The 25277-nt window shown below is 35.8% G+C and overlaps 1 protein-coding gene across 1 annotated transcript in view; it reads right to left on the bottom strand.

Moving 5' to 3' along the window:
* Positions 1–14124, bottom strand: part of LOC132697184 (craniofacial development protein 2-like) — a 34928-nt gene extending 20804 nt beyond the window's left edge. The window contains exon 1 of the mRNA XM_060662480.1: positions 13197–14124. Within this exon, the coding sequence (XP_060518463.1) occupies positions 13197–14124 (928 nt within the window). The remainder of the gene's footprint in view (positions 1–13196) is intronic.
* Positions 14125–25277: the final 11153 nt, after the last annotated feature.

Here is a 25277-nt window from a genome sequence, read left to right as displayed (position 1 = left end):
AAAAATGATTTAAATCCGTATCGCAAATGTACGCAAAATTTTGTTAAATATATTTGCTGTCAGACGCCTTCAATTAATAAAACTGAGCTCGAGAATATCGCTTCCATACGTTCTGTTTTTGGGCCAAAATTATATTTTAAAAATATATTTGCGAAACCAATATTTTCAAAATTTGTTTTATTGTCAATTTTTTAATACCAATTACTCAGCCAACTCACCAGTCGCTCAAATGCAAAATAATTGCAATCACCACTAGTTTAGTCTACTGGAAAAATAATTATCAATGTTTTTCTATGATTACATATTGATTTAATATGATACTTTAATTTCCTGTTCTTTTGTTGTTCTTTTTTCATTTGATATTTAGTTTATTAATTCTTTATATACACCTTCTTCTATATATTATATACTAATATTAATAAAACAGAATGTTGACTAAATGAATTAAATTAAGAATAATTACAATCGCAAAGGAAATTATATTTATAAAATATTAAAAATATGAATATTATCAGCAGATAGACATATTATTAAATTTTTTTGGATTTTTTGAATGTCATCAAGGAAATTTGGTTGATAATAAAAATATTTCTCAAGTATATGAAAGCACTTTTAGTTTTGTCGAAGTTGATGCTCATCGTTCCCTGTTAAAGAATGGAAATTGATATAAAAGGTCAATGGAAAAGCCTTAACTTCAGGAAGGCACATAACATATATAACATAATATATGCTTTTTGGTGAGTCGTTTAACGTCTCTTTGAAAACAAACACAGTTCCTTTAGCACAGAAAGAAGAAAAAATCTGCCCACTTTTAGAAAAAGAAAGAGCTGCTGACCTATATTACTGATTTCTTTTGTGCAGCACAAAATATACACAAGGAAACATCGATTTTGAAATGAAAAATCTGCTTCTACATCTTTGTGAAATTACTATCGCTGAAGGATCGAACAAGGAAAGTCAAATTGATGTTATTTAAACAGATTTTGATGGGACGTTTGAAAACGGATGACATTAATATAAAATTAATTAAAATATAAAACATTAATATAAAAAAATTATATGCCAATCGTCTAAAACTTTATGCTATAATTAAAGATTACAATGACTATCTAAAATTGCAGCAAGCAACAGAGATAATATGATAGGATTATAAAAAATAAATTGCATTTTAATACTGATGAATGTTTTGTGCTTCCCTTTAGTAGAACAAAGAAACAAGTAAAATTTGTCAAAATTACGCTGAATAGTGTTCTCTTATATGGAGTCCTTGCTATAAAATCCATCAATAGACACACATTATGGAATCATAGATCCTTCATTCTTTATTCTTCACAAAATTATAGTAACAAATCTTTTATATATATAACATAATAGTAAAAATTTAAACTTGAGTGAATTGAACTAAACCTGACACCATTTTCTAGAGGAGATAACCGTCATAAAAACTGAGATTGATACAAATCTTTTCTTCTTTTTACACTTAGATAATTTAAATTTTGTAATTTCAATGTTGAAATTGTCAACACAACAAACAAATTTCAATTAATATTCCTTCTTTTCTTTGGGAAACTGTGTTTATTTTACGCTGCCATTTGCAACCTTGTCGAGGTGTCGTCGCTTGTTTTCCGTACAAATGTAGAAATGGCCAATGAATTTAATATCCAGCGGACAAATTAATTTCTTCTTTTTATACTTGGCGCTCCGGTTCGGAACTCGCAACAGCTTTCTTTCGACGCAACGCGAAGTCGGCGTTTATATTAAAAGTTAATTTAGCGAAAACTGTTTTCGATATTCGGATCCAAGTCGGCGTTGAAAATGGAACGACGCGGAAAACGTTTGAAATTCGGAACAACTGAAATATTGTGGAGCCGAGAACGCATCACGCAGATGTACTATCGTATTTTTCTAATATTTCTACAAGTGTATATAAACGTCGTAAATATGACACAACTGCTTCCTGTGTTGGAAAATAATATGGTGCCTGCGAAAAAGTGGTGCTACCATTTCTATTCTATATTGAATTAAACATAAACAATATTTCTCATATTTTCAATATTAATGAAATTAATGAATTAAGTTACAAACTTCTGAATAGGAGATACCTCTTTATATATATATATATATATATATATATATATATATATATATATATATATATATATATATATATATATATATATATATATATATATATATATATATATATATATATATATATATATATATATATATATATATATATATATAGGGCTTTTCACTTAAAACTCCGCACGCCAATAAGTCCAAAACGAAAAAAAATATTTAATTTATGTAAAAAGTAGTCAAAGTGTGGGGTCAAGTAGATATTTCCTAAAGTTTAAAAAATTCGACGCCTGCAAAGAGCTGGGCGTCGCGACGCGTCGAAAAATTATTCGATTGCAGAGACTTTGGAAATACGCCCATACAAAAGTACATATTATTTAAAAACTTTTTTGTTATTTACTCAAACTTATTTACTTTACCCGTTTCTAAGTTATACCGATTTAAAGTAAACATTTCTTGATTAATAAAAAATGTGATTAACGCTTATTTTTACAAGTATGCCATGAATGTTAGTTACTATGGCAACCATTGTTATCGCAGTTGTCTTAAGTGCAATTACAAACAATAGATGTCAACTATTTTAATATGATTTTATTTATTATTTTTTATCGATTTAGTTCTGATAACATGATAAATAAATGAAAAAACAGTAAAATACCTACAAGTTAATAACCAAAATTATTATTGCAATTAAATACATAATAAGACATTTCAAAAATTTTGTTCAAAATTATGTCCATCTGCTCGAACACAACTATCAAAAACTTTTAACAGATGAGCTTGGGTCACTTGTAGGAGAGTCCTTCTTGTGATAGCGGCACACGCTGCACTAATTTTGTTAATGAGATCAGCCATATCTTCGATAGGTTCTTCATAGATAACGTTTTTTAGGTAGCCCCAAAGAAAATAATCTGGTGGTGTAATGTCCGGGGACCTCGCCGGCCACCTTACCGGTCCATTAGTACCAAACCATCTATTGGGATATTCTCGGTTCAAATACCTCGTTACTATTTGGGCATTATGTGCAGGCGCTCCATCCTGCTGTCGCCACATATTCATTCTAGTGTCAAGAGGCACTTCTTCTAATAGTTCCGGAAGTGTAATTTGAAGAAATCTTAAATAGCGATCTGCATTTAAAGTTCCTTCGTAAAAGTAAGGTCCAATAAGGAATCCATTTAATATGCCGCACCAAACATTGATACTAAAAATTCGTTGGTTACCTCTTTCTGTAATCCAACGAGGATGGTTTTCGGACCAAAAACGACAGTTGTGTCTATTAACGATTCCATTATTTTGAAATCGACTTTCGTCGCTCCATAAAATTTTCGAGAGAAAATTTGCATCTTGGCTATACAAATCGGACAATGTCGCTAAGAAATACATTCTTCTAGCATAATCGCCTGGTTCTAGTTTATGAACTAGTTTACTTTTGTACGGGTGAAAAGAGTTTCTACTTTTCACATAAATTAAATATTTCTTTTCGTTTTGGACTTATTGGGGTGCGGAGTTTTAAGTGAAAAACCCTGTATATATATATATATATATATATATATATATATATATATATATATATATATATATATATATATATATATATATATATATATATATATATATATAGAGAGAGAGAGCTATTGTAGATTGTCTGTCATCTTGGGCAACGTGATAACCTTACGGCGAAATAGTCTACATAGTGGTGCCGCAATAAAGAGATAAACATCGACGTGTTAAGAGAATTTAATGATTTCTTTGTCTCTTTGGAATTTTTCTGTTACTGAAATAAGGTAGAACGGGTAATTAAAGTGCCCTCTGGTCTCAGAGAGCTTATCATTCCATAGACAAAGACTCTTTGAAGTTATGCCGATTTCTTTTTATTAAAATTAATGGTAAATAATGGTTTTTTTTATATTAAATGAATATTCTGAGTGTTTCTTAAAGGCGTGTAGAAAATTATCCATAAATATCTCATTGTATGGTAAAATGTAGTCTTACCATGCGGCTTCAAAGTTTAATTAAAATTATCCTTTTTTTAATCCGAAGATAGTATACGTCTGTCATATTAATGTTGCTAATGTTATTTGGAGTGTACAATTAAAAAGACAAATAAAAATAAAAAAAATCCATACTTAGTTTTTTTTTAATTTAACTATTATTACAAAACTAGTATTAAACGGAATGTATGTGTATGGAGAGAGCGTTGTTTGTGTTTTTTGGATAAATAAAAGAAAATTGTGACTCTTAAAAATGGAACTTAATGGGGAGCATTAGACGTGGACTAACTCAACATTCAACCTTTGGAGTTAAAGCACCATCTAGGACTACTGTTTATCGCTGATTTTCGAACTTCAGTCGTCTTCGTAGTTTTCTTAAGGATGAATTTCGTGAACCCCGTACAAAATCGATGGCTGTCCAAGAAAACATTGATGCAGTGCGGGAACTGATTTTGCAGGATCGTTATGTGACCGACCATGAGATTGAAGTGTCTTTGGGCATTAGTGGGACTAGCAAACCGTCAAAGACGAATTGCAGACAAAGAACTTTTTGAGCATTAAAAATGTTGATTTTATGAGCCATCCACCATATAGTCCTAATTTAGCACCTAATGGGTGCTTTTTATTCCTATACATTAAGAATAAATTAAGCGGGTAACGATTTTTGACACCAGAAGAAGCGATTGATGCGTTTGAAAAGAATGTTTTAGAGGTGCCCGACTCGATGTGGGATAAGTGCTTTGATGATTGGTTTTATCGAATGCGAAAGTGTATCGATCATATTTGGAGAAAGAATAAAGCCATGGTAGCTTATAGTTTTTTATTACAAATCCCGAAATATAAAAGATAAAAGTTTTCTGTCGAAAATAGATATCGAGATCGTCTCTCAGGGAAAGAGAAACATATTCGAAAATGATGATGTTTCTAGTTGCGTTAGTCGCCAATTCTCTATAACACCGCAGGATCCTGCGCCGAAAGTCAAGAACCTGCGCCTTAAAATACCTTTCGTTTTTTAAATCCGGCGGTTAAGTCGAACTTAAGAGGGAGACGCCGCGATCTTCGTCGGGACACGGGACAATTGCAAATGCGACCGTCGAGTGCCATTAAGGGACTTCTCTCAATCGGGCCGCGTTGCTGCAATGGCGCCGTCCTGCGACCGAATTGATTTACGAGTAGGTATTTGGGCTCGCACGAATTGTTCGCCGGTCACAAAGGCCACGTTTGTTGTTAACGTAACGTGTCCGATCCGGCTAAAGCTCGCTTTTTAATGCTCCCGGGAAATTAACGCGAAGTCGATGAAAGTGGTATATTACGCAACAAGTTCGATAAACTCCGCATTAGTCGCTAGTATTAGTAAGCTCGTGAATAGAGCAGTTTGTCGACACCACTGGGGCGAAGAGGACCACTGCCATAGGTCTCCGAACCACCGAAATCTAAAAATTTGTCAACAATTTGCATCAAGCACATTTGTAATGAGTGTAACATGTTTTATACGAAATTAAAGATAGAAGAAGTATAATATTGTCAGTATTGATTTGAACGTTTTTAAACTCTACTTACCAGCGTACAATTTTGTAGGGTTAATGATAATATAGCTTGTAAAATAATATAGAAAATTTTATAACAAATTTTGATTAATTAATTAATTAAATATTTGAACATTTTGCACAATTCACACAGTATCTCGGAAGACAAATGCAACTTCTTTTTTTTTAAATCGTACTGACTAAAAAGAGTTTATCGTTTCGTAAATTGAAATAATGAAGTGACCTCACATAGAACAGAACCTTTAAGGTCATCTTAAAATAATATATTGATAGATTTTAATGCCAGTATGGCTGAAACATTGCCTTTTGAAATGCTTTATTTTTTTTTCAATCTTAATAAATTAAAATGAAAAAACTAAAAATGTATTTTTTTATTTTATATATTTTTATATTTTTATATTTTTACAACAAAAATATATATGTATTAACTTGATATATTCAATGCTTTTAAAATGTATATAAAAATGTTATAAAATATAAAATTATATCGAATTAAATTGAATTAAAAAAAGTAATTGTATAGTACCAAAAAGTTCAGATATTGATTGGTCTGCCAAGAAAATAGTTATCATTGGGATATCATACTTTCAAAAAAGTTTTAAATAATTCAATTGAAATCTCAAAACCTGCACAAAAAACCATGTACAGTAGATGTAGCCTTTTCAACGTTTTCCAAGAAAACATTCTTTCTATATTTTAAAATGTCGCCCAATAATTCAAAACGTTAATATTGATTTTATAGCAAGTATCAACATATCAACATATAAAAGGATTACTGATTGCATAACCCAGTTGAAAGATAAATTTGATATATTAAAAAATAATTACACATTTTTAAAATGTTTAATTTTTTGATTATTGATGTTCTTTTTCCATTTGAGCGTTTGATTTGAGATACACAAGATAGTTTACACAAACTCTCTTACCTGTAGTTGAAAGGAAAAACTCATAAAAGAGGTCTAGAATCAATAATAACACTGGAGACAACCCAGAGATCGAACTCTTTGTCATTTAATGCATGTTGTGACAATTTTCGACTTTATTTTCCTTTCTTTATCATTAGTTGTCGCCTTTTTACTTTTTATTTATTTCTTTTCCATGTTCCCTTTTTTTATATCAATTTCTGTCTTGGGAGGATGTATGTGGGATTTACCGAAAAAATTAATAATCTTTTATAAGTTGACTTATAAGTTGTGTAACATAAAAAAAATCAAATAAATATCGGAAAAAGTGCTATCGGTATATTTGGGAGAAAAGTCTGCGAAAGCAAGGTATTAAAACAATTAGAATTTAGATGGAAAATGTTAAAAAAAACGTGGATACTAAAAAAATTACCAAACTGGTTTCATATTGAAGGAACAATTCTTCAGTTGGAAATAATGCTAGGAAATCCAACTGGGGAGAAAATTAATCAGTTTATAGTTATAATGACGGTTAATCATTTGATCATTGTTTTTGTGTGTTTTGAAAATTACCAAATATAATATATATTCATTAGATATAGATTAAACTTTGATTGTCAAAGGAATAGGGACAAAAACGAATATAGGTACAATAATTTTTTTATCAAAAATATGCGGATCTTCGTCCAAACTACGCTGCCAGTTCTTTAAGTATAAAATTATAACAGTTGTCAAAATAAATTTTATTGTTTTCTTTGAATGGTAAAGGGCTTCCTAAATTGTAACCAAAAGTAGCAGTAATTAAACAAAGGCTGCTCAAACGTTGTCAACACTAACGGTTCAAAAGTTAAATCCAGATTTAAATATATGTGTCGGATGATTATTTTAACTATATTAAGGTTGTCATCAACGTTTCAATTGGCTGTATTTATATGATTTCTTGTCGGCACAACACAGCTACCAACGGAGCGAAAATTGTCCAAGTCGTGATTATTAATCACTCGTATAAAGATATTGTGATATCGTAGCTAGCGACCCAGTTATTAATATTGGAGCAAAAACCCCGCAACCAGGCCAATTAGAGTCTCCAATTCATCGCACTCAGCAGGAAATAGTAGTAGATAAATGCCTTTAGGAATGATTAATACTGGCCGCGATGTTAACACGTAAACTTTCAATAAATCAAGACACATTAGCGCACGCACACCGCTTCTATTGTAATTAATTAATGACGAATATGGCTCCGCTTGTAATTGAGATATTCATCTAACAGTTTCACGCAAAAAATGCGTTATTCACCCTGTGTTAGAGGTGTAGGGTTAGTTTTAGATTCTTTGAGGTTATGCTTTTCTGAATATTTTTATTAGATGTAACAGTCTTATCTGTTTGTAGTCTAAATTTGAAAATAAATAAGTAAATGTATCCGATTATTTTTTGAAAACATCTAAAGATTAAAGCGGTCGTGTGTTGTACCTCGCAGTTAATTAACTTTAACGTGTTGCGACGACAGCTGCGGCCGACATTAATTTTCTTTCAATTTTCACCTACTAACCCACATTGTTCCGGTTCTTTTGTACCGCCGTCGTGCCGACACCCTTTATAAAAAATTAACACCTCCGGGGCCCTTAATATTCCGTCTCGACTACGTCAACGTCAAGCAGATAATCCACCAAATAAATTGCATGTAAAACTTATACGCGTCCCAGATGACTTGGACTTTCTTTCGGGTCCTTCATTATCGGAGAATTATTCACACAATTAAATGGTTCATTATAAAATCGTTTTGCTCGTTTTGCAGCTTCGTCGATGGGGAATGTGGGTCCAGCAGCTAATACGTGCGAGATAAATTGCTGAACGAGTGAGCCAAGCAAGCAAAGTGAGTAAAGCTAATGACTCTTTAGCGAAAAATAGCTTAACACTCGACGAAGCAAATAGACGAAGTAACTGACAGATAAAGTGCCAAATTCTTGGGGATACATTTAGCACCTCAGCTAAAATGATGTCTCCATACAGATAAAATAGAAAAGAAGGGCACTGTGAAGTAACTGAGCGATTCACTTTAAAGAAATGCATATTTAATAAATAAAATAAATAATAACTAAAAGTTCACATTTTCATGAAATTATATATTTATCTTTATCGAATGTAATATTTACAAACTAAATGCTACTACATATACCGAAAAATAACCATAAAATCTTAATTAATGTTGTTGTGAGAAGGAGAGGTATTTAAATATAATTGATCGTTAAGCAATACATTTGAATGTCTCATTTTGTTAATCTTCATGGCTTCCAATAAATTTAATTTTCTACTTTTTGTGACTGTTTGTAAAATATCAAAATTGTCGCCAAAAATGTGTTTTTCTGTGTTTAAGTATGTAGGAACGTTTGCCAAAACACAAATCACAAGCGACGTTCGCTTATAGGCAACGTGTGCTAAAATACAAAATAGAAGGGACGTTCGCTTATATGCAAAACGTATGCTTTGAAACGGGTCTTAAGCTCTAACTACATTATAATGCGTAGTAATCAGAATAAAGTCCGTTATTATTTAGCATTTGGCATCACCAAGGCGATAACAGAAACTATCCAAAACCAACGAAATTTGAAAAAAAAATCCGCCTCCTTCACAGGTATACAAACGAAAAATGCCACAAGCATCCTCTTTAAACGAGAACACCACAATAACCCTACACAATAACATCAGGTATTTACACACGGGCGTCACCATGGCAACAAAGCAACCAATCAGGAAAGCATTTCGTTTAGTACGCAATACAAAATAGTTCCAACTTAAAACACTTATAAAAACATAAGTTTTTCATTTTTCGCAGCCGCCTTCACTTTAGATGATTAGAATCATGTTTCTTAACTGTCCAGTGTAGTTACTTCTATAAAAAATGTATTTGTTACAATTGCGCTAATGTGTTGTTGATTAATCGAAATTGCTTTGCAGAGACAAGAAGTAGTTTCCTTTCTCTTCATTGAACAACTAAAATGATTAAAACCTCTTTAATGAAGTACATACCGGAATGAAAAGTTCTCACCATAACTGAAAAATGCTTGAACTGAGGTGGCTTTTACTTTATGAAAATCCATTTATCAAAATAAATAAGAACTGAAAGAAATTATATATTTTTACGTGACAATTGTTTCGACAACACCGTGTCTTTATCAAATGTAACCTACTACTATCAAATGTAAAACTACCTGCTACTATATATACCGAAAAATGACCATAAAACCTTAATTAATATTGTTGTGAGAATCTAAGTTCAACAAAGGAGAGGTATTTAAATCCAATTGATCGTGAAGCAATACATTTGAATGTCTCATTTTCTTAATCTCCATGGCTTCCAATAAATTTAATTTTCTACTTTTTGTGGCTGTATGTAAAATATCAAAATTGTCGTCAAAAATGTGTTTTTCTGTGTTTAAGTGTGTAGCATAATTAGAATCTAGGCTATTGTTTTTAAACGCTCTTTTATGTTCGTTAATGCGTTTCTACCTGTTTGTCCAATATAAATTTTAGGACCAGATCCGCATTTCAACCTGTAGACACCTGATTTTTGAAATTTCGGACATTTGCAGCCGTTGTTCAGTGCAATTTGTTTAATGATATTAAGTTCTTTGTTGTAATTTTCCGTTGAGAGTGGCGTATTTAGAAGTCTGTATGTAAAAGAGTGAAATGCAGCCATTTTGTGGTGATTTGAGCTAATTTGTTTTGCGTTTTCGTAATAGTTAAGTCTAAAAAATTAATAGAGTCATCCTGTTCAATCTCGATAGTGAATTTTATATGATTATATAATGAGTTAATGTAATTTAAAAAAGAATTCAATTGTCTGTAAAACCAAGCAAGCAAAGACTTGATCCACGTGTCTATACCACCATAGAAAACTTTTGCTTAAAAGTTTTGGTAGTTTTTAAGTAAAAGTTTTCTGTGGTGGTATAGATACGTGGATGATTGAAACACTTGACCTATTTTTTGCGCTCCGGCTACGTTAAAACCCATTCGATTCCCTTAATTATACTTTATTGTAAACACTGTTTCCGTTTTTGCCCCCGAAAGCAGTCCACGTTTTTTGTTTACCCGCTCCGAGTGCTCTGTTTGCTTTGCCACAATGAAAAATATTTACACCGCCGTCAACACCTATTCAAATATGTTTCTAGCCGCATTAAGTTGTCTCCTCGTGGTGGTTAAAAGGCACCACAAAAGAGCGCGTGGGTCGAAAAACAAAGACAAGGCGCGGAAGGTGTTACCGTTCACATAATGGACTTTGACTAACGAACATATTGTCTCTCGATGTGTATATCTGCCTTTTTACATATTATAATATTTCCATTCATCTGTCAACGCTTTTTAACCGCTTCATTTGGCCGGACGCAGCTAAATGTCACTGAATACATTTTTTTTTTGCTCTTTATTTTTTACAACTTTTTTCATTAATTCATTAGACGATTCACGTATCAATCTGAAACAATTGTGTATTACCGGTACTCATCATCATCCGTTGTAGAAAATTACTGACAACGAAAAATTCCACGGCTCAAACAGTATAGAAGCGAACTAATAAACTCTTATTTAAATCCCGTGCTGAAAAGGCGATCATCTTAATTTTGCTTTCATTGAATATCAATTTTTTCATTTGCTCGACGGTGTTCTTGGTCAAAAGAAGGGTAGAAACTATATATATATATATATATATATATATATATATATATATATATATATATATATATATATATATATATATATATATATATATATATATATATATATATATATATATATATATATATATATATATATATATATGGGGTTTGTTACAGCTCGCGCCGTTTTCCCTCTCTCAACCAGACTCTCCATTCATCTTTGTCATTCCAATCTCCGTCTTCCAACCCCCTTTCCTCCATGGCTTCTGGGTCTTCCTCTCTTTCTACGTCCCATAGGGCTCCACTCTGTGATTTTCTTTATCCACCGTCTATCGTCACTTCGTCTGACATGACCATACCATTTAAGCTGTTTTTCTGCTATTGTAGTTAATAAGTCTTTTTCTACATTCATTTGCCTCTTGATTTCTGCGTTACGTATTCTATCCATGCGTGTTCGTTGGCAACACCTTCTCCAATATTCCATTTCGACGGCGGTTACTTTAGATTTGTTCTTTTTGTTCAATAGCCAGGTTTCTGCTCCGTATGTAATTATACTTTCTACTATTGTCTTAAATATTGTTGTTTTTGTTTTCTTTGTTAATTTCTTGTTCCATATAATGGAGTTCAGTTGTTTTATACATGTTCTACCCTGACCTAGTCTAGATTTGATTTCTTCTTCTGTTGATCCATCTTTTGTTATTATACACCCTAAGTATTTAAATTTGTCTGTTGCTTTTACGGTTGTGTTTTCATCTATTTCTAAATCTTCGATTTCCCCTTCTTTTGTTGTTAGATATTCTGTCTTTTCGAAGTTTATTTCCAAACCTACCTTCTCATATTCCTCTTTCAGCTTTCTGAGCATGTAACTCAAGTCGTCTTCATCCTGGGCTATGACCACCTGGTCGTCGGCAAAGCTTAGGGTGTATAAGTGGTCGTCGCGTACTGGGACTCCCATACCTTGACATTTTCTTTTCCATTGTGTTAGCGTCCTCTCAAGATAGATTTTAAACAACGTTGTTGATGTAGGGCATCCTTGTAGTAGGCCCTTTGATGTTGTGAATCGATTTGTGTACCTATTACCTATTTTAACCGACAACTCGTTGTTCTTGTACATTGTATCTACGGCTTTTATTAGTTCTCTTTCTATCCCAATATCTTCCATTGCTTTCCAAAGTTGTTGTCTGGGTATAGAGTCATAAGCTTTTCTTATATCTATGAATGCTAAATGGATGTCTCTGTTTTTAGCTTTTTTCTTTTCGATAGTCTGCCTTACCGTATATATCTGATCAACGCATGACTTCCCTGCCGTGAAACCGGCTTGATCTTTACCTATTTTCTCTATTATCTGGTCTTCTATTTTGTTTTTGATTATCTTTCCATATAGTCTTCCCATGCTTGATATAATGCTAATTCCTCTGTAGTTGGTACACTTCCTACGATCCCCCTTCTTGAAAATAGAGCTTATATATGCCGTATTCCACTCCCTTGGTAACGTTTCTCCATTTATTGCTCTTTCAAACATGTTTTTCAATATTCTGAATAATTTGTCCGACCCATACTTAATAAGTTCATTCACTATCCCCCCTGGCCCTGGTGATTTTTTGTTTTTTAATTCTTTAATGGCTTTTATTATTTCTTTTTCTTCTATTGTTACATGTACTATTGTAGGTTGTATTTGGTATGTTAGTTGTTGCCAGAATTGTGGTCGTGTCTCCGTTAGTAGTTGTTGATAGTAATTTTCCCCTTCGGTTTCTTTGATAAACTGTATATTGACTTTCTCTTTGGTATTTGATCTGACAGATCTTATTGTTCTCCATGATTCCGATCATCTTGTACTTCCTGTATACTGTTGTATGTTTTGGCAGAGTCTATCCCATTTTTCATTTTTTTCTTTACTAATTAGTTTTTTTGTTTCTCTGTTTTTGTCCTTATATTTCTGTAGGTCTTCTCCCGAATTTGTACAGAGCCATTTTTGGTGTAAGCGCTTTTTTTCCTGAATAGCTGCAATAGCTTCCTCACTAAGTTCTTCTGTATATTTTTTGTTTTTTCCGTCTTCCTCTCCTAATGCTTCATAAGCTGCCTCTTTAATGCTCTTCTTCACGTGTTCGTAAGTGTCTGTTAAATTATTAAAATTGAACTCTATTAGTTTTTCATCAAGTCTACGTCTGTACAAATCTCTTATTGTTTCTTCCTCTAGGAGGTGAATTTTAAATCTTTTCTCTTTTATTTCCTGGTTGTTTTGGTTGTCTTTTTGTTGTTCTTGTTTTCCTATCTCTTCTTTGTTTTTCTTTGCTACTCCATACCAAGGAAAGTGCATGTACGCAACTACTAGTCGATGATCGGTTCCACATTCAGCGCTTCTTTTAACTCTTACATCCTGTATCTTAATTGTTGTAGTTATCCTAACAACTATGTAATCTATTATGGATCTTAGATTCCTAGTTTCTTGTATCCAGGTGTATTTGTGGATGTCTTTTTGTTTATAGAAGCCGTTGGTAATTTTTAAGTCGTTTAATTCGCAAATTTCAATTAATCTTTCACCATTGTCATTAATTGTGTCCTCCCCGAATTGGCCTACTGTTTTGTTATGTGCTTTATTTCCCGTCCTTCCGTTAAAGTCCCCAGCTATTATTATTTCTTGTTTAGTTTTCACTTTTTCAATTTCTTCCTTTAGAGTTTCAAAGAATGTAATTTTTTCTGTAGCGGCGCTGTCGTTTGTTGGTCCATATACTCCTAATAAAACTATTGATCTGCCGCACATTTTCAGGTGTACTGTGATTATATGTTCATTAATGGGTTCCCATGATGTAATGGTTTTCTTCCATTTCTTGTTGATAAGTACCGAAACCCCAGCTTTAGCTCTGTTTTCTTTATTAATACCGCTCCACATGTGTAGGTGCCCATCTATGTCTTCTGTGCCATGTCCTTTCTTTTTTGTTTCGCTCATTACCAGTATGTCTATTTGTCCTTGTTAAATTCCTCTCTGACTTCTGTTTCTTTTGTTCGCCAACCCTGTATGTTCCAGGTGGCACATACTAGTTTCCTGTTTTTACTGTTTTTTGTTTTGGTTTGGTTGAGATGTAAGCTTGGGTTTGCTGTTTGACCAAAAGCAGAATTACCCCCCCCCCCGTATCCTATGGGGCTCCCTTCATCGAAGGTGTGGATTTCCACCCGGGGACCATTTTTCCGTTTCTGTATTTTCATTCTGCCTTTTGTCCTAGCTTTTCCCATTTGGGGTTTTACGTGTGATAGGGTGCTAAGTCCTAACGCCACAACCCTCCTCCTTTATCCGGGCTTGGGACCGGCAATGGCAGTGATGGGCTACTCGATCCACCCATCACTACCACAGGCGGAGTTAGGGTAGAAACTACTTCATCTTTTATAAACGCTATGACCAATAAAGGACCTAGTAAACTTCCCTGAGGTACACCGCAATTCACTGACCTGGAGTCGGAGACGTAGTTCATTAATTCACTCAATTTTGTTCATTTTGATGATAGTAGAAATTCCAAGGTGAACATTATGTCGACTGAAGACGTTTCATTGTTACATGACCGTCTGACATGCAAGACTCAAAACTACACCTTTGCAATGGGAAAAATCTGTGCTACGTCGAACATAATTTGAGGGTTCTTAATGAACTGCGACAGCGTCTTTTTCTCGTATAGTGGACAGTAAAAAAGTTGCCCAATTTAGTCGGTAGGTGCATCAATGGTGTCGAATTCGTTATGTAGGGAGGGACCCTGGAATTTGTTGGCGAAGGATGTGGAAAAGACTCCCCCTATCAATTTGGTGCCCAACTCTTTTGGGTAGGTTTGCTCAACGTATACAAAAATTAAACGTAATAATACCGGAACAATTTAATAAAAACGCACGCATTCACACATACACACACTCACACAGGGGAGGCTCCGTTTACCTTTTCATCAAATAACGGGGTTTCATTTGGGAAACCTACCGGGCAATATATCAAAAGGGTCATAAAAACCCGCTTCCGTATTCGGGTTTTATTAATTTCGGAGGGCGAAGGGACGGTATTTGCTTTGCGCTCACTCGATTACCCTTGAAAATTCAACGCGATCCGTTCAACGTCAACCGGAATTACACACCCGCGATGTGCAGTCCGGGTGGGACTTTTTTTGATAGGAACGTCTTTAAAAATATGCAGAAATTCACAGCAGGGAAAGCGATAACCAAGCTAAAGGAATAGTCTTGGCCAATATTTATGCAGCCATGTATTTTTTGATGGTTTGTCAATCAATAAGTCTCACTGTAAATTTTTGACTTTAGTATTTTTATCGATACTATTCATCTGACCCAAAAAATGAATATGCTGTTGGGAAGACGATTTAATATGCTTAAGTATGAGGTTAAATTTGTCAAGAGTGTTGATCTTTTATACGCGTAGCTATGGTTAAACAAATGAAACGTGTTGGTGTAGTAGTTATAGGGACCGTTGTTTACAAATCGAAGAACTATGTAGAAGACACAAAAACGCAAGAAGAAGAATGTTGTTAATCGACAGGCGCACAAGACAAAAATGATTATTTACAAACTGACCTGTAAGATAAATTAATTTTTCAACTTCCACAGGCTATTGTAATACTTTTTACAAATCTTCTGGATTCCTCCTGCGTCGGTTTTTGCTGATTCGAACTTGCTGACGTTTCGGCAAATATCTTGTTGGCTTCTTCAGAGCTTGACTAAAACTGGCTTGTACCTGCTTATATATTGTTTGAGGAGGGCGGGGCTAAATGAGAGGCATAAACACCGTCTCGGATGACTGATTCCCGATCGTCTATAGACTCTCGGATTTTTTGTTGGTAGAACTGATTACATGCAAGAATTTTAGTTTGATCAAATAAAATTTTATGTCCGGTTTTATGAGTGTGTTCGGCAACAGCTGATGAGTTTATTTGTCTTACTCGTAAGGCTCTTTCGTGTTCTTTGAGTCTAGTAGATATTTTTCGTCCGGTCTCTCCAATGTATTCTTTGTCGCATATGCATGGCATGACGGACCGAAGATGTTGATAGATTTTTGGACAATCTGGTTTTGAGGTTATAATTATTTAGAACTTTTGATATGTGGTCAGTGATGTTTTGAATGTAAGGAAGGGCTACAGTGTCAAGTGTACAATTGCTTTCGGTTTCATTGCTATTGGAAGGTGTCCAACGGCAGGGCGATACAACAACAGTTTTCCAAGTGTTTTCAGAGCGTGAGCACTGAAGATGCCAAGTGAGATCTTGGCGAAATGTCTGCAGGATGATGTCTCGGAATAAATTGTCATTATCGTACGTTTCCAGGATATTACCGCACGGGTTTGGGAGAAATCGGATATTTTCGGGGGTTTTACCGCACGCCTTGAATTTTGACGCTGGTCAAGTGTGACGCTCATGTCAGTGAATGTATTCGTGTCGTTTTGCAACATTCTACCCAGAAACAAGTTTGGAAATATTTTTAAGACATTCGTCGATGACTGGTGATAACGGAGAACGCATACGAGGTTTGTTAATTAGATTCCGGAAAAGTGGCAACACTGCGACTCTCGTTACGCTACGGCGTTCGAAAGAGGATTCATTTCTGCGTCAGTCTGTGCAAGTTTCGTCTCGATCGGTTGTTCAGTTCGTGTGTTACAGTACTTTGATCATCGGCGTGTTTGGACCCCTTGTCGCGAAAATGTGTGCTAAAAAAACTGAACAAAGAGTAGTGATCAAATTTTTGGTCAAACGTGGTGTAAGTTCCGCGGAAATTATGAAACAGTTAACCGACGTGTACAAGGATGATAGCCTGAAAAAAACAGCTGTCTACGAGTGGGCTAAGCGGTTCAGGGAAGGCAGGGAGTCGGTGGAGGACGATTCACGTGAGGGAGCTCCCTCCACCTCTCGAACGGCACAAAACGTCGATCGCCTGCGCGTGCGTGTGCTCGAAGACCGTCGGGTAAGCCTCAGAATGTTGGAAGACGAGTTGGGTATCAACAAGGAAACCATTCGACAGATGCTACACGAGGATTTAGGGATGCGCAAGTTGTGCGCGAAAATGGTTCCCAAAGTGCTCACAGTTGAGCAGAAAGAGCTTCGTGTATCCATCTGTGAAGACATGATTTCTCGAATTGAGGAGGAAGGAGAAGACTGGATGTCAAATGTTATTACCGCAGACGAGTCTTGGGTGTTCCAGTAGGACCCTGAGACCAAACGACAGAGCATGCAGTGGGTGGAAAAGGGGGGGAAGCGCCCCACAAAAGCCAGAATGTCGAAATCAAAAGTGAAATCTTTGCTCATCGCATTCTTCGATATTAATGGAGTTGTACAAAACGAATACGTTCCAGCAGGTCAGACAGTCAATGGGAAGTTCTACATTGAAGTTTTGAAACGTCTGAAGGCCCGTGTGTTTCGTGCACGGCCGGAATTGGCCGAACGTGGATGGGTGCTGCATCACGACAACGCTCCAGCCAACTCCTCATTCGCAGTTCGCGATTTTTTGACCAAAAACGGCATTCCAACGCTTCCGCACCCCCCCTACAGCCCGGACCTGGCCCCCTGCGACTTTCATCTCTTTCCACAATTGAAGTCCTACCTCAAGGGCAACCGATACGACGGCGTCGAGGAGGTGCAACGTGTCACGACACGGGTGCTGAGGGACCTATCTTCAGGGGGCTTCAGGGGGTGCTTCCAATGGTGGATCCAACGGTGGCGCCGGTGCATCGAGCTAGAGGGAGACTACTGCGAAGGATTATAACTTAATTTTAAGAATTTATGTATATTCCGGACCGTCCGGGCACTTTTCCGGGAATATAATTGACAGACCTCGTAGCTGTTCCCGATATTTGTTCGTTCATATATTTGACTGTTAAAAGATGAATATGTTAGAGATAAGCATTTTTTAATTGTGATGAGTGAGAAGATTGATCCCAGAGGTTTTAATTGAACAATGAAGTGAAAGAAAACTACTATTTGTAACTGTAAATCATTTTGGATTCATCGACAATTTGTAAATCGTATCCAGGTTATTTTCAAATAGTCCTCAAACGGAATTTATGTCCCCACATAGTACGGTGCAAACCATCAACACGACGTACATATTTTATTCCATATCCGAGCGGGTAAACAGTCCAAACGAGGAAATTCTTGGCTATTTGTACACGGCGACGTGGCACCTTCTCGAAATCTCCGTCGACATTTTTATTTATTAATTTACCGCCGCAGCATTTTCCGCCACGGTTTTTATTTATTAAAGCCCTCTCCATGCACCTTTTGCATACGAATATCCGCACGAAATACGGGTCAGTTTCCGTTATCGGCACCAAACATTGCTTCTCGCATATGAATCAATCATATTATCGATCTCAACTCTCGCACTCACACACCCACACACGCCGAAGGAAATTGAATTTCAGCGTGGCCCCCGGGCAATATTTCTTCGACTTTTTCGACTTTTATTTTATTTCATTCGCGACTCAATCTATCCTAGACCGTATAACGGCTTCGGTAAATAAAATGGGGTGGCGGGGGGAGCGGCGGCCCCGTTTTTTGTTTGTCAAATCTTGGCACAATTTCTTATCGCGGGCAAGCAAGAAACTTTGTATGCGGCGGACCACTTTGTCAACTGTGCGAAGCCGTGGGGCAGATTTGCTACGCGACCACCGTATTACGTAATTGAATGTCTGAGAAGTGTCTCGGGTGCGGTTTTTTGCGCTCCCTCGACGTAGCTTACCGTTTGTTAGAAGATTGCTCTAATAATTTGTAAGGATAATCAAACGAAACAACGTAATCAAGCAGATTCGAATTTAATCCTTTCGGTTCGGCAACTACGTCTTAACTAAACTTATCTTAAACTCAAAAAACATCGCATAATAAGACCCTAATTATATCTCCTCACCCCAACTTGCCCTCTCTGTCTTTTATTGCCTGAGACGCCGATACATTTTACAATTGATGAAAGAACAAAGCGGGGCCTCTTTGTAAAGGGGTCTTGTCGAATATGACGTAATACTATAAATATTCTAACTCCTGGCCATCCTGACTATTGGTCTGTCCTCAGATCTGATGGTAAAATTTAAACGTAACTTCAATCTTGCAAAACTACAATAATTTGACCATCCCAGCTTGGCTTATAGTCTCAATCATTACGTAATAAAAAAAAATATAATCAATAGTAGGTACTAGAGTATCTTAGACATAAGGGACATTCTCTTATACACAATAAAATAAGCAACGTTTGCTTATAGGCAACATTTGCCAAAACACAAACCACAAGCGACCTTCGCTTATGGGCAACGTTTGGCAAAACACACAACACACACGACGTTCGCTTATGGGCAACGTGTGCTAAAATAGAAAATAGAAGGGACGTTCGCTTATATGCAAACGTATGCTTTGAAACGTGTCTTACGCTACAACTACATTAATTAAGGTAGTAATCAAAATAAAGTCCGTTATTATTTAGCATTTGGCATCACCAAGGCGATAACAGAAACTAACCAAAACCAACGAAATTTGAACAAAAAATCCGCCTCCTTCACAGTATACAAACGAAAAATGCCACAAACATCCTCTTTAAACGAGAACACCACAATAACGCTACACAATAACATCACGGGCGTCACCATGGTAACAAAGCAACCAATCAGGAAAGCATTTCGATTACTACGCAATACAAAATAGTTCCAACTTAAAACACTGATAAAAACATAAGTTTTGCATTTTTCGCAGCCGCCTTCACTTTGGATGATTAGAATCGTGCTTCTTAACGGTCCAGTGTAGTTACTTTTATAAAAAATTTATTTGTTACAATTGCGCTAATGTGTTGTTGATTAATCGAAATTGCTTTGCAGAGAAAAAGTAGTTTCCTTTCTCTTCACTGAACAACTAAAATGATTAAAACCATTTAATGAAGTACATACCGGAATGAAAAATTCTCACCATAATTGAAAAATGCTTGAACTGAGGTGGCTTTTACTTGATGAAAATCCATTTATCAAAATAAATAACAACTAAAAGAAATTATATATTTTTACATGACAATTGTTTCCACAACACCGTGTCTTTATCAAATGTAATATTTACAAACTACCTGCTACTATATATACCGAAAAATGACCATAAAACCTTAATACATACATATATACAGGGTGCTCCGTTTAAAATAACAAAGTTGATGTGGAGGGGATCGCACGCATTTGTCATTTATATGGACCTTTAAAACACCGTTATGATTAGTGAGTTTTGGTCTGGAAACCGTCTTCTCCGAAACCCTACAAACTGTCACGAGCATTCTCCGCCCTAAACTCGAGATATAAATGTCGCAGTTCCGGATCAAGGAAGATTATAACGGAGGGCGCTGCTAGTTCGTTCTGCAACAGAGCGATGTCCCGCGGGACTCATAGCGGGACTCGTGACGATGAGCCATATCAAGTTTGGAAATAGAATGCCAGCGACAGCAGGACAAGACTTGTGTAATTCCGCAGAGGGTCGTGTCGTTCTCGTCCGCACACTTTGTTTTCAACCGGACGGATTAAATTACGCTTTCGGACTTGAAATAGTGATTACGTAGTTCGTTACTCGACCCGCGACGCTAACGGAATAAAATATTTTTATAAAACTGGCCGTCGTAACTGTACAATTGTCCGATTTAATTAAAAGATGTTGAATCTGCTGGTTTTGGCGACGAAGAATATGTTTAAAGTTTAATTAACCGGGCCATTAAGTGTCTTCGAGGTCAAGTATGGGGAAGCTGACCCAATAAACAAACCAATAACTGAAAGGGTCAACAATTTAGACAATTATGTATTCTAGGACCTTTGCAGGAATCACCATCCGAGCTTAAACAATAAATAAACAAATAACAGAAAGTCTAAAAAAAATATGTTTTTACATGATTTTAAAAGACGTGCTAACATAAAGAAACTTGTCTTTGGTGGATTGTTGCTACAAAAAAACTCAAAATCAATTACCTAATGCTTTTGGAGGAATGTTTCTACCATATAACTCAAAGTCAAGTACCTATCTGCGTCAACTTCTGAACACGCACAAACCAACACATTACACACATAAACAAACTTATAAATAATAAAATGATAAATATCGAAAGATCGATGTATGTATTGTACATAATTAAAAAAAACTTAAATGATATAAATTTGTTAAATGTTATTCTGTGGATATCTTTTTCAATTTTTCAATTTCAATTTTTCATCCATCTGGGGGACCAACATTAGCATATTTTCTTTTCTGTTCGTAAATAGTATTGTATTAATAGTAGTGTGGAATTAGTAGCATTCTACGTGGTATTCCCATCAGAAGCAAATGGGTTCTTGCAATAAAATGCCTCCAAAACCTAAAAAGGACCATTTTTTGTAAACTTTAAGTTTAAATACTATTTTTTATTTTCAATAAATTCTACTTCTTCAATATTCTCTCCCCTTAATTGGACTTAGCTCTTGAAGTGATACAATATAAAGCGACCTGTGGAACTGAATTTTCTTGTGGTATCGTATCGTATTAATTCATAGGATTCTCTAAGTCGCTACAACTTACGACTTAGATGGGTTGCATCTGCGTAATTTTCAAATGGTTTATTGATTTTGATGGAATCTTGCATTGGTAACTCTTTGTTGAATTTGTTATGCTTAAAATACAGTCCGTATCTCTTACTTCTTCTTTTTCCGATGGTTGGCAATCATTAAAGCTATGCGTATTTTCGACCTTGCTGTTCTGAACGTCTTTATGTCGTTTTGTCAATTACCTAAATATATTTAAAAAATCGCACTCAATCTACTAATAAAACCGTTCGTTGTTTTAACCCTGGCAGCCTTCAGCTTCACGCGGCGTAATGCACTTCCGCTGCATACGCTAATTGAAGCTGTCATCGAAATGCACATAAGCTCTCCTATAAATTATCTGCAATTGATGCGTGATGTGGGCGCGTATCAGGAAGGGGCTGGAGACGCGTCAAAGGGCTCGTCGTCGTAAATATAATTCGATCATAACCGGAGAAGCGAGCAGGGCCTTCGGACGAATATTTATTTTGTTAAGGAAACGGCCAGCGGTGACGTATTAATTAGAGAAAACGTTAGCTTCGTTAAGCCGCCGCCCGGGGGCGCTGCCCGTGGTCCATTTGGGGCGTGACGTGTAGGGGCGGTTCGAGCAGCTCATTTTTCTATTTCCTACACTGGAAACCCAATTATTCACTGCTCGTGTGTGCGCAAAGTGCCACCTTACGATGCAAGCTTCGTTATACACCGCCGCTAGCTACTTCAGGCTCTTTCGGTACTTTACTCACGGGTTTGCTAGGTATAGGATGAGTAACGTTTTTATTTGCTCGTGGGTATCTTTGGACCAATAAATCAAACATGTCCATGGTAGTAGTAAGGAAATTGAAACCCAAAATAAATAATAATATGTGCTATCACCATCGTCCAGCGTTATCGCATTTTTTTTAAACAACTGTTTTCCACAGTGTGTTGTTCTGTTACTCAAATTAAATACGCAAACCGGCATGCTGTATTAAGTTCGGTAGTTTTTGACAGAAAGTTTTTTAGTGTTTTGCCATGTGCATTACCCGGTCGAAATTATAAAAAAATATATTCTAAGAAAAGGGGTCAAATAAAGAATTCTAAGAAAAGTAAGTTTTGGTTTACTCTGCAATATTTTTTGTGTTTTATTTTTGTAAAGAAAAATTAAAATATGTAGAAGATAATGAGGCCCATTAAATTCAAGTGGTGGGTAATAAGGCACCACCGATAACTGTCTCGTCCTTATTACCCACCACTTGAAATTAATGGGCCTTACTACCTTATACATTTTTTAATTTTCCTTTACAAAAATATGGCTTGAAGGCCAATTGACCGCAGGACATAGGACATGATGGAAGAAGCACTGTTGCTTCTACGTCGAGGAAAATCCAAGCGTTATGTGGAAACTAGAATTCTGGGGGCAATGCCTACGTTGAATGAAGCACAGAAAATTGATCTATTTCGGAAAATCATAAAATTTTCTGACATGGCTTCAAACATCAACCGGCAAAGGTATATAATATGGCTGAAAAGGGATGCAGACTATCCCTACATCATCAGAAAGTCATTGCCAAAAAAGGGACCAAGCGAGTCTACCTGGTTGCTCCAGAACACTTTAAAAATTGTACGATTGTTACCTGGAAATGGTATCCCACCCATGATATTGTTTTTTAGCGACGGATATCTCCAAAAGGTAGGATGAGCACCTGATATATTGGATGGCAATTGTTGGCTCACTGAAGATGATCCTGAAGAGCTGTTACATGTCTGGAGTGCAAAACTGTTCCATATTTTTCTGTGTGTTCTTACAAGGGGACTGATTTAAATACAAATACTAGTTTGATGTTTTAATACCCCCCGGTCACTTCACTTGCGAAAATCGAACTCTAAATTCGTTTTTGTTGGTTAAACAATGTTGGTAATTAGTAGTCGCGAACATAAACAGAATAACATCCTCAAAGAGGACGTCCGTTCGGCCATCCTCGGTTGTTTTCTCATTAAAAAGCTTATCCGTCCGATTCATGAATATTTAGTAGAATTAAACGACCTTAAAGTTTAAGTAATTGGACGTGCGCGTCTTATTTTGTTATAAACCAATAAGCTTCCGAAATTTCGACGGAAGTTCCGGACAGAGTTGAGCGCGCAAAAACTTTATCGAATCAGGGATTTGGTTAAATCGCGAGCCCTATGTTTATATAACTTCGCTAAATGGAATAGAGAGTCGGGTGGATTAAACCGGAGACTGCCTAATTTTACTAAACAAACGAACCCGACTGATTTCTGCCAAAGAGTGAATACCATATGATGAACACCGCGAGCCAAATATTGGGTTGTTCGGAAAGTCATTTCGTTTTTTTTTGGGGAACATGAAAAACAGTTTTCGTATAATGATTAAATATTTTATTAAATTATATATTGGCCATTCTGGTTCGACACCTTTTGCCATCTTTCTGGCAGTAACATAATTCCCCTCTCATAAAAGTTTTGGTCCTTGCTGGCAAAAAACTGGTTCAGGTGGTTTTTGACATCTCCATTTGAGGTAAAGGTTTTGCCATCCAAAAAATTTTGCAGGGACCGGAACAAATAGTAGTCGGAAGGCGCCAGATCTGGAGAATATGGTGGATGTTGCGGTACGTCCCATTCAAGCTGTAAAAGTTTTTGGCGAGTGACCAAACTTGTGTGAGGTCTCGCATTATCCTGGTGGAACACTACACCCTTCCTGTTGATTAATTCGGGCCTCTTCTCTTTAAGTGAATCATTCAATTTGTCCAGTTGATGACAATAGACTTCTGAATTAATCGTTGTATTGTCCGGCAAAAGCTCAAAAAAAACGATTCCTTTGACATCCCACCAAACGGAGAGCATCACCTTTTTTTGGTGAATGTTGGCTTTTGACACGCTTTGAGCCGGTTCATCTTTTCTGCTCCATGACCTCTTGCGAAATTACCATTTCATCCATATCTAAAATGCTAGAACTCTGTACTATCCTCACGTGATCTCTAAATTAGAATATGAGACATTGGTGTGTCATATTGATAGCTCTGAGTTGATTAAATACTCGGTTTTTAAGGAAGATAATGTATATCACGTTTTTTGTGAATTGTTTGGAACTGAAAAACCATTTTTTTTCAAAAAAGTATGCAACGACTCCTAGGCACTTTATCAGCGTCGTAGATTATACGCTTAATTAGATCCTCACGTTGTTCTTTAAAAACTCGCATCTTCTCCCACTTTTTTTGACTATCCCATTTGCAACAATTTTTCTGCCCCTACTGTCCCTTCTGAATTTCTTATAAAATTGTAAACATTCAAAGCAAAAACCTTACCCTTTGAAAAGTTTTTTCCAAGTAACGTATAAAACAAAACGCTATCAATTGTCTGACATATAAGCCTACATCATATATTTTTTAACGGAACACCCTTCATATTATATATGTGTTTAATAGAATATCTAATTCCGATTACAATGACGTAACACATTTTATATGTTAGTCCAATCGTTTTTGACGAATCTGCAACAATAGCAAACATTTATCATTTCAAAGAATGCCCTGATTGTCAAATAGAAATATGTTTATGTTTGACATAA

The sequence above is a fragment of the Cylas formicarius genome, unplaced genomic scaffold, assembly GCF_029955315.1.
Source record: "Cylas formicarius isolate icCylForm1 unplaced genomic scaffold, icCylForm1.1 PGA_scaffold_1__22_contigs__length_36826433, whole genome shotgun sequence".
Taxonomy (NCBI): domain Eukaryota; kingdom Metazoa; phylum Arthropoda; class Insecta; order Coleoptera; family Brentidae; genus Cylas; species Cylas formicarius.
Note: the sequence above shows the minus strand (reverse complement) of the source record. Positions and strands in the feature narration are given on the sequence as shown.